The sequence below is a fragment of the Lottia gigantea genome (genome assembly GCF_000327385.1).
Source record: "Lottia gigantea unplaced genomic scaffold LOTGIsca_7, whole genome shotgun sequence".
Taxonomy (NCBI): Eukaryota; Metazoa; Mollusca; class Gastropoda; family Lottiidae; genus Lottia; species Lottia gigantea.
In genome coordinates this window covers 2,514,756-2,526,023 of record NW_008710370.1, presented here as the reverse complement: position 1 = coordinate 2,526,023, position 11,268 = coordinate 2,514,756, and the positions used below count along the sequence as shown (strand labels likewise).

The 11,268-nt window shown below is 34.2% G+C and overlaps 1 protein-coding gene across 1 annotated transcript; it reads left to right on the top strand.

Moving 5' to 3' along the window:
* Window positions 1-10,166: 10,166 nt before the first annotated feature.
* On the top strand, window positions 10,167-11,015 carry LOTGIDRAFT_155031 (hypothetical protein; the record flags this gene model as incomplete). Its single annotated transcript, XM_009065541.1, has 1 exon — window positions 10,167-11,015. One exon carries the CDS (start codon window positions 10,167-10,169, stop codon window positions 11,013-11,015), a length of 849 nt encoding a protein of 282 aa, XP_009063789.1.
* Window positions 11,016-11,268: the final 253 nt, after the last annotated feature.

The following is an 11,268-nucleotide window of genomic DNA, read 5'->3' as shown; positions in this document are numbered from 1 at the left end:
GAAGAAGCCTTGTGTGAAGAATAATGAATCAACTTTTACCTGAAAAGGGAAAGTTATTTCAATTATAAGTTTTTCTCAGAAATCAAAATATATTGGTTGATAAAGTATATGATCATCCGGATCAAAAATATCTTGGGGGAAATAGTATAATTTGGAACAGAATATACTCTAATATTTGATGTAAATCCATATCTTTTAAATTCACAGTCTTTTGATTTATCAATATTATCAGTAATAGAAGCATCGTAATCTCTCAAATTTCCAAATGGAAGATTGAAATAATATGATTCTTTCTTGAGAAACTTTTTTTCTAATGCGAGTATATTTTTGTCCTGTTTCAAAACTAGGTTATTAATAGTGGTTATCTGTTGTTGAATAACACTATCATCAATGTTCTGTATTTGTTGATGAATATAGGTTTTGATTTCGCTATCATCAATATTTTGTATTTGTTGTTGAATAACAATATCTATGTTTTTTAATATTTGTTAGTTCTTTTTTTAATTCACTGTTAAGTTTAGTTTCCAGAGCATTTAATTCCTGTTGAAACGTATCTTCATTTTCATCTGGAATGTTATCTATCAATTGTTGAATGTCTAAGTTTTGTTTTGCAATCTTATCCTCTAATTTAGATATTAATGAAATTAAATTTTGTAACTCAGTTTTGTTCGCTACGTCGACCAATTGTTAAACTTGTTACTTCTTGTTGCAGTTTAGTTTCATTAACAAAATCTTTATTATTTAGTTGACGTTTGAAGAATCTTTTCACATTACTTATTTTATCTTCTAAATGGTTTTTATTTACTTCAATTGAATTTATTTGTTCCCGTAAATATTTCTTGTGAATGGCATCATTATCGTTTTCCGGGACTTTAAATTAGTTATGCTAAAATTGTTCATATCTAAATCACCTTGAAGAGTGTCTCCGATTTGATCCACGAAGTAAGGTTTCGCTTTATTTATCCATGTTGTAGTGTTAGGATTTTTAGTTTCTAAAGATAAAGAACCTAATCCAAACTTGTTCGCCATTTTTATTGAGTTAAATTTATTATAATTTCTTCAAACTGTTTTCCTAAACTCAACTGATATAAAACCCAAAGTGAAAGCTGATCACAAAACTTTTGTCCCGGTAATTGAATTTGAAATGTTGAACATTTGATTGGTTTATTAGTCAATTGGATTATCTCTTCAGTGGGTTCTAATCCATAAGAATCGAAGAAATAAAAGTCAGAGTCTTTGTACAAAGCAGAATGATGAACTCCTTTTTGATCGGAAGTATGTATATTTGTTATAGCGTAAAATTTACCTTTCTTATATTTCAGATTATTTATTTCATCTCTCATACAATAATAAAACGGTGATATATTTAACTCATTCGCCCATCTCATAAGTTGAAAGTTTGTGGTTGTATCGGTTCCATATTTATCGAGAAATTCATTCATTTTTAAAAGTCGGTTTTTTGAAGTTCGTTTTGATAAAACCTACTTGCGGTTTGTTCTTTGTCTTGATCGATTAATTCATATGTTGGAGGTGATGTGGTGTTTACTTTATCAACGATGAATAATTCGTTTGTCCAGTATCCAACGTAGCCTTTTTCGAATTTACTTTTATATTTGAAAATATGAACGCGATCTCCAACTTTAAATTTGGGTTTGATATTTAAATTATTTATTTCATTTTCGTAGTTATGTTGCGCGTTAATTGACTATAATATTTGGATTACTCGAGGCTTGTGTTGGTGTGACACCTATAGATGAATGAATTTTGTTATTGTATTCATCTACAACCTCTGGTAATATTTTAAGCCATTTTTGGGATTACAATTCCGTGAACTTTTTGAATAATTTATTTTTTAGAGTCCTGTTAAATCTTTCAATAACTACAGCTTTACCTTCGTTATGCGTACTGTAAATTTCAAATCCCAGAGATTTCATATTTTTGTTATAAAATTCACTTCCTTTATCTACCCATAGTTTTTCTGGATGACGGTTAGATTGTTTCATAATCGTTTCAAATGAGTGTTTGACTGATAATCCCGTTTTGTTTTTCAAAGGAATAACCCATACATATCTTGTATATAAATCTATAACTGTGAAGCAATATTTAAATCCTCTTTCGACTGGCATATGGAATAAATCGGCTGACCATATTTCATCTTTTTCAAACACTTTGACTTTTAAAAAGTTTTTAGTTTTTCTAAATTCTTTATGAATTTCATCCGCTAATCCCATACCTAATTTCATCTTTGCTTTCAAGAGTTTAATGATTAATGCTCTTTGCATTCTCTCTTTGAAAGTTGGATTTGGAATATTTTCAAGTTCTATTATCATTTGTCTGTCTGCTTTGTGTCTGAAGTTTCTGATTTATAGTTTCTGTATAAAATATCATGTTTAAGTGCAGCGGCGTCAACTCTATTGACTGGTTCTTCCCCTGGTTTGGGTTTATCGTTTTCGTCTAATCGTTGATCTAACCTAGTGCCTGGACCGGTGTAATTATGACCAGGAAGATGTTTTCTCCGGGATATTTCGTCCATGGAAATCCAGGAAGAGAACCCAATGATTTTTGTATATCTCCTGAACCGAAATAAGTTTTTGGAGCGTGAGCGACAATCATTTTTATCCTATAACTTTAAAACCTTTTCCTTTCCTTTCTTCTAATCTCCTGTTTCGCAGTTCTCTTATTAGCTCTAATTCTTTCAACTCGTTAGATTGTTTCACTGTGTCGCTTATACTCTTTCCCGCTTCCGCGATTGAGCCGATGGCTTTCGCTCCGGTTGAAATGAGTGATTTGTTTTTTGAAACAAAGCTAGCTACTTTTGGAATTATTGTTTTACCTAGAGAAAATAATGAAGAAAAGATAGCGTCGCCCGAATAATCTTCGAATCTGTGTTGTTCGTGTTTTAGAATTAAACTCATCCTATTTTTAAGTAAGTTAATTTAGTCTGTTTTTTATCCAAAAAAAGTTATCTCCCTTCTACATTACTTAAAACGAGGTTATTAAAAAACCGGATATGTTATTTTATATAAGGGTATTTTTAATATGCTTTTTTGATAGCATGTAGGAAATTGATTGAAGGTGTTTTTAGTGTATAGGTTTTTTTTTAATGTAAGAATTTAAGAAATGTAGGATGTTTTATGAAATGTAGGATGTTTTGCTGTAAGAATTTATGAAATGTAGGGAATTTAGGTCTTTTTTGGGAGCTTATAGATAGGTTGCATTTTCCCCATGAAATGAAATGGAATAGGGAATCCCCTATGCGACCAATCTATAAGCTCATATACTCTTTTTGGGAGCTTATATATTGGTCGCATTTTCCCCATGAAATATCATGGAATGGGGAATCCCCTATGCGACCAATCTATAAGCTCATAATATACTCTTTTTGGGAGCTTATATATTGGTCGCATTTTCCCCATGAAATGAAATGGAATGGGGAATCCCCTATGCGACCAATCTATAAGCTCATATACTACTATTGTACACAATTTACGGTCAAAGATATCACCTTCTTAAATCAATTTTAGCTGGATTCTTATAGGTATCTATTTGGTAAATGAGCATTATTTTTGGGTGAAATCAGTCTTTTTTTTTCAAAATCTGTCGAATTCCGTAAAATCAAATAACACTTAATTTGAATTCAGATTTATATCAATTTATTGAAAGTTTTAAGTGTTTCAATTTTTAGGTAAGATTTAATGAGAAAAATGAAGAGCATAATATTGTTATTTTGATAGTTTTAAACTTCTTGAGTACCAGAAAAAACATATTCACAAAGAAGGATGAAGTGTAAAAATACCTTTTAGCAGACAAATAAATATTTTGGGTGAAAAACACGTATTTTTGTCAAAAAACAGGGAAATTGTAGGCCTACCTAAGAGGGATGGTAAATACGATTTATAAAAGTATCATGACTAAGTCATAAGATAGCTTGCCAGGCAAGGTAACATATGCCCACTAGCAGCTGTCAGAAATGATAAAACTGTCTTTAGTGACTAAAATATGAATTTTCTCATATTGAAGAAATCTTATTTGTTTGAATTCAATTATATATATATATATGCCAGTTATTTGTGCTGAGAAATTCCACAAAATTTTTAAAAATCAATATCAATAACCCAAATACATCAAATTATCGCATCAATATACATGATCACACCATGTTTAACAAACAAATTTTTTCCTAAGTCAAAGGTAATAACTCAAAGATCCTTCATCGAAATACCATCAAATTCGAACTTTTCCAAGATCTCATCAACATAAATGATCAAACCAAATTTCATTAAAATCAGTAGAAAACTCTAGTCTCTATTGTGTTCACAAACAAATTTTGACGCGTGTTTCCTTAGTCAAGCACTTTAACTCAAAAAAAGTTCATCAAAAAATCATCAAATTCAAACTTGACCAAGATCTCATTAATATAAATGATCACACCAAATTTCATTAAAATCAGTTGAAAACTGTAGTCTCTATTGTGTTCACAAGAAATGTTGACGGACCAACGGACAGGGGCGACGGAAATATACGTCCACATATGTATAAAAAGGGATATCCTAAAGTTTAAAATAGCTTCAGACGTCATAAATTAGCAGAAAACAACTAACACTCAAACAGTCAAATCTTTACTGAATCATCTGTCAAAATGGCTATGATTTAGATCTATTTCGGTAACAATTGAATATTACGGATTCGTGTAAAATAAAGTATTACACACAGAGATGTAACAAATATCATATAATTAAAATCTAAAGTAGATCAATCTATTTGATAATGGAATTTCTCGAGGATTGGCAGGGTACACTTCACATAATATTTCAGCAAGAAATGAAATCTTATGATTTTTTGCCAATCCAATTTCTCAGTAACAGAAGCCGAATTATTAGATAATTCTTTTTTTCTACATCAAAATAACTAATTTTATGATGGCCACCTGAATCAAGAATGAAATTGTCTTCACGTGAAAAGGCAGCCAACTTCGATAGATTACAGATCTATCTAAAAAATAGGCTAATGTCATCATAAAGTTACATAAAACAGCATTTAGTCAAACTTTAATTCTGTGTATAAATAATCAGCACTACGATATTTTTCACTCTTTGCAATAATAAAACTATTTGATGAAATATATCTCTGTAATAATAGGAGTAAAAATTATTTTGAACAAATTCTCTGGATATTTTGGCGGGATCTCGCAAGGGAAATCCTAATATCGTCCTAAATTAGATTATGACATCACAACAATCTCATTAGCATAAAATAACAAATATTTTACACTCCACCGATAGGAAAATAGAAGTGTTGATACGTTTGTGGATTAAAACTGGTTGAATCATATCATTAGAAATTATGATCAACATTGCAACGCATCATTTTGAAAAATGGAAAGTAACACATTTTTCCACTGCGAAATCGTATTTTACACGAAATTCTGCAGAGGAAACCTATGACAAAAACTACACTAAAATATCAAGGAACCCTCATCTGCATAAAATAACATACGGAACGTACAATATTGACACTTTTTTGGTCAAAAAACTAATTCTAAATGATATACGCCAGCTCGACAAAAGTCGAACACGGGAGTTTGACGTCATTTTCTTAGCTCGACTTAAGTCAAGCACGGGCCTCAGAGGGTTAAGAAATATTTTCAAGTATAATTTATGAAGTTTTTGATAATGAAAACTTTTTACAAAAAAGCAGAATACCCCCTTTAAGTTGAAACATTTATCTGTAAATCAAATATAGTTCTAAAATAGTCTATAGTCTCTTAACGCCCAAACTATACCGGTCTATAAAAGATGTAGTCTGGGAGCATACATGTGTACAGGTCAGGAAACAAAATCTGGAGATAGGGTGAAAAGTCGGGAGATTTTTAGAAAGCACATAAATTCGTGATTGGAAACTCCAAATTGATTCTGTTTTTTTTTTTAAATAAGCCTTAAGCCTTGTAAATTAATTAAATTTATCATCGGCCTACATGACACAGTAAAACTAAACAAACATATAATTAGACAAAATAACTTTTGAAATAGTGCCTGATATTTCAATTTAAAAAAAAATTTAATAGTGTCATTCTTCGGTATTGATTGAATCAAAAATAATGTCAAGGTGAAATGATGTTTGAAAACAAGAAACCGAGCTAGAATCCAGCCATCTAAATTAAATGGTACTGGTAGGCCTACATTATACATGCAATACAATATTAAAAGATAGCTTGCCAGGCAAGGTAACGTACGCCCACTACCAGCTGTCAGAAATGATAATAAAATCTTTAGTGGCTTAATAATGAATTTTTAAATAATCTTAAAATCATCCATAAGTCAAGGTAAAAACCTGAAACAGTTCATCAAGTTATCATCAAATTCAAACATGAACAATGTCTCATTGCTGTGCACACATGGGCAATAACTCGGAAACTGTTCATCATCCAAATATTACCAATTTATAACTTGATTGAGATCTTATCAATATATTATATGAATGTAACAGAGTGACATTCTACTGTCCCTTTAAATTATACTTTAGACCTTCACTTAAACTGGTGAATATCACTCATCATGCAGACCACAGAGTGTCTTTGATCTTGTGCTACAAGCCTGAATAAGGTTCTAAATATAGCATCATGACCTATATGACGGCCACAACCATGGTGTGGAAGGAAAAATACGTGGGCATGGTTGAAAAATATGGCATCATATGAGAGCGTTCCTCGATGCAAATGTTAAATCGTTCGAAATCCATAACCACGGGAGTCATCAGACAATAATTTAATACTCAACGGCTTCATATACAATAAATGTTACAAAACCGCAGGTTTTGTGTTGTTGACAAAACCCACGGACGTTACAAAAGCAAAAACAATTGGCGTTAGTCGTTCGTTATTCATTCGTTTGTAAAATGGCGTTTGTCCTTGACCTTATGAAAATTATTTACAGTATGGACCACTATTTAAGGGAAAATAAACTTATTATGGACAACTGTATATGCCAATAAATACAAAGGTAAGCAAATATGAGAAAACTTAAAGAGAACAAAAACAAAACATATCCAGCAACCTGGGATAAAACAGATTAACAACATGATATTCTTTTGGCCGCAACATTCCGGCCCTGTTAACTAGCTTAACCTAAATTTACACTAGGGCAAAAGGAATACTAATTTATCAATAGGACGAACAAAAAAGCTAGAACTTGTCTTGACACGAGCACTTCTAACAAAGTCATTTTTGTCCTTATAAACTTCAATAACACGAGCCATGGACCAAAAATTACGTGGCTGATTGTCTTCCACTAATAAAACAATGTCATCAACACTTAAGTTTCTTTTAGGATTTTGCCATTTGGAACGCTGCTGCAATGTAACCAAATATTCCTTGTTCCAACGTTTCCAGAAAGAATCTGCGAGAAACTGTACACGTTTCCAATATTTCCTGACATATAAGTCTTCTTTCACAAACTTGCCTGGGGAGGTAAGCCATGTAGTACGTGAAGTAAGTAAATGATTTGGCGTTAACGGATTAAAGTCTTTCGAATCATCATAACGGTCGACTATTTATAATCGATTCTACTTCACAAGTAAATGTACTAAAAGATTCGTCATTAAGTAAAGGATTTCCAGCGTCTCTTAACAGTGAGTTCAATACTTTTCTCACAGAACGTATTTGACGTTCCCAAACTCCACCGTGGTGACTTCCACTTGGGGGGTTGAAAATCCACTTAATGTCTTTTTGAAGCAATTCTTGGTTGATGACATTTTGGTTCCATTTTTCAATTTCGACTCTAAGCTCTTGTTCGGCTCCGTGGAAGTTCGTACCGTTATCTGACCTTATTTCCTTAACTGGGCCTCGTCGACAGATAAACCGTCTCAAAGCTGAATTATAAGAACTTGTATCTAATGAACAAGCAACTTCAATGTGTATTGCTCTAACCACAAGGCATGTGAACAATACACCATAACGTTTCATTTCTTTACGACCTTCTTTGATTAAAAAGGGACCAAAAAAATCAACACCAGTATAAGTAAACACAGGCGCTGGCGTTAAACGATTAGATGGCAAATCTGCCATTTTTTGTTCCATAACTGGATGAGCAAGTTTGCGACATGTGACACATTTTGAAAGTATGTGTCTTACTACAGAGTTACTATTAACCCAATACTTTTCATGAAGGATTGACAATGTGTGGGTTACAATGAGTTACTCATCTTAGGCACTAAACAACAACTTGCAAAACTTCAAACTATGCAGATCCAATTTGAAAATGAACTGATAGTTCCATCGGATAAAGCCAAAAATATCGGCGGTGTGATTGATGCTAATCTGTCCTTCAAACATCATATCAACTCCACTTGTTCTACCGCTTTCTACCTTCTAAAACAAATATCAAAGATTGGGAAATGTCTTACTTCAACAGTCAAAGAAAATCTAATCCATGCCTTCATCACAACTAAATTGGACTATCACAATGCCCTCTTTCACCAACTTCCAGAATACCAAATAGAAAAATTACAACATATCCAAAATTCAGCGACTCGATTTTTAACCAACACCAGGAAATTTGAACATATCTCCCCAATCTTGAATTCTCTCCATTGGTTACCAGTTAAAAAACGAATTGAATTTAAAATACTTTTACAAACCTACAAAGCCATAAACAAAAAATCTACAACATACATTCAACAACTGATCGAATTTTCAAATCCAACAAGAACCTTAAGATCTTCAAGTCAATGTTTATTAAGTGTGCCATTAGTTAACCTCGAAATCACCAAACGAGCTTTCTCTTACTCTGCACCCGTTTTATGGAACAATTTACCATCAGAACTGCGACTTTCAAAATCTATCGACATCCTCAAGAAAAACCTAAAAACTTTTTTGTTTAATGATTATTGAGTATTATTCCATTCACAGAAATTTATTGATCGATGGCGCAATAGGAACTGAAAAGTAATTTGCGCCATATAAGTGAACTATTATTATTATTATTATTATTAATATGTAATATTTGGTGTGTAATCATTGTTGATATGTACCTGGGACAGCATTCTGCTGACCTCTACAGATGATTGTTGTGTAACCTTATATGACCGAACACTTGCTAATTCCACTAAGCATTTGTTCCTGTTTATACGTTACACGTGTGATACATGTGGTTGTTTTGATGTCAATGGTTGTTGTGCCTTAGTAGCCTGTAAAGCTTATGAAGTTTTTCATCGTATAACGTAATGTATGTATTATGTGTAGTAATCTTAGACTTGAGTGTTTAATTAGTAACGCTTAGTGTTTCAGTGAAGTAATTTTAGTAACGTGGAGCTGATTGATGAACTGATTCCATAGTGTTTCCAATTCTCAGATTACCAGATTTTTCTAGAGTGTTTATTTTAAGGACTGATGCAAGCAGTACTGGTTTGGGAGCTGTTTTAATGCAAGAGTTCCACAAAGGTGTTTTTCCAATTGCTTTTGCAAGTAAGAAACTGTTACCTAGGGAAACAAGGTATGCTGTTATTGAAAGGGAATGCCTATATCTAGTTTGGGGTATACATAAAGTGTCAATTGCGTAAGTTTTTGTTTTACTTGTTATAATTTTTCACATCATTGTTAGCGTTATTTATCACCTAAATATATATTTTTTTGCATTTTTCATCTTGCTTTATATATCCCCAAACCCAGTTTGACTTATTTGCATAATTTGATCCGAACATTTTCACACTAGCATATACAGTTTCCTCCTGTTACATCCGCTGTACATTCCCTTCTAACCCCAAGTTATTTTCATTATGCTCCCCAACTACAACAACCACTGGCAAGAAGCCAGAAATAGAAACACTAATCGTCAACCAAACCAATATCACGTACCCTACAACGGCCCTGTCTTCCATCGACCTCTACACCTACCAATCGCCGACCACCAACCAACCCATCCAGCTATATCCCACCCCATCGCCGACCTACCTACAACACAGCCTACCAATCAAGAGGTAACCATCGACCTGACCAACAACAGAAACGACTACCAGCCCACCGACGCCAACCAGTCCCCTTTGTGAAGGTGTTCTTCCAAGTTTTGCAGTGCCTCCATCATTTGGCAATCCTTACCCTTCAACAGCAAGGCCAACCAGCGTTTACCTTCAAACGCAAAGTCTCTGAGTTGGATAGTTTTATCTGTCCAGCAATGAAAACATCAGCTGTCGACGCGAATATTAGATCCCTCAATCGGACATGGCTCTGTAAGGTTACGCAGGTCCTGATCGACCATTACCAAACCACACTTCAAGAGAAGCTGACCACCATTCCTACCAAGTCTTTATCATCACCTGCCGTCGACCGCATCGTTTCTCATGCCCTGTCCTGGCCCCTTCGCTCCTATGGGAAACGTCTCACTCAAGCTGTAATCTCTAAATTCTACCAAACAATCAACGAAACAAAAACCAGAGTAACCATATCTCTACCAACTGAAATGGACACTACACCTGCACCATCTAGAGCCACCACGCTGACGAACCAAACCTCTAAACAAGCCCGAAGTTCACCTACTCCTAGTCCAGCAGACATAGGTAAACGCTCTCGTAGAGAGGGCACACCCCTTCTCTTTTCACTTTCAGACTCGTCTTCCCCTTCCACACCATCTGAATCTTCACCACGTGATCCAGGATCCGCCAACCTTTCTTCCTTCTGTGCGTTTTTGGACCAGCAAACCACCCCTCAGTCTCCATCCAAGTCGAGACGTGTATCCAGACCTTCCCCTCCTCGAACCAGATCCCAGTCCGTTCCCAATGCTACAATTCTAACAACTACCAAACCAGTACCAATCACACCGTCGACGACCATTATATCCGCTACCAAACCGTATTATCACCAAACCAAGGACAAATCATTATGGAAACTACCTGCTCTAAAGAAATCCACCTTAATAATTGGATCATCTAACCTGAATCGAATTACCAAAACCAGTTCAGACACCGAAATACATTCTTACCCCGGTGCCCAAATCCATCACATAGTCTATCCTGGAATCATATGACCATGATCCCAAACCTACTACCATTATTCTTCATGTAGGCCTCAACAACCGTGATCAGATACCAAAGACCTCCTTTAACCAAGCCCAGCAATTAATCGCCACAGCCAACAAAACCTTCCCAAACTCCAAGATCCTCTTCACATGTATACCCATTTCAAATAAAATCTCGAAGAAAGCACAACAGAACCTCAGCACCCTCAACAACATGATGATAGAGTCCAGTATCAACAGCGCAACAATCTTACCACCCTAC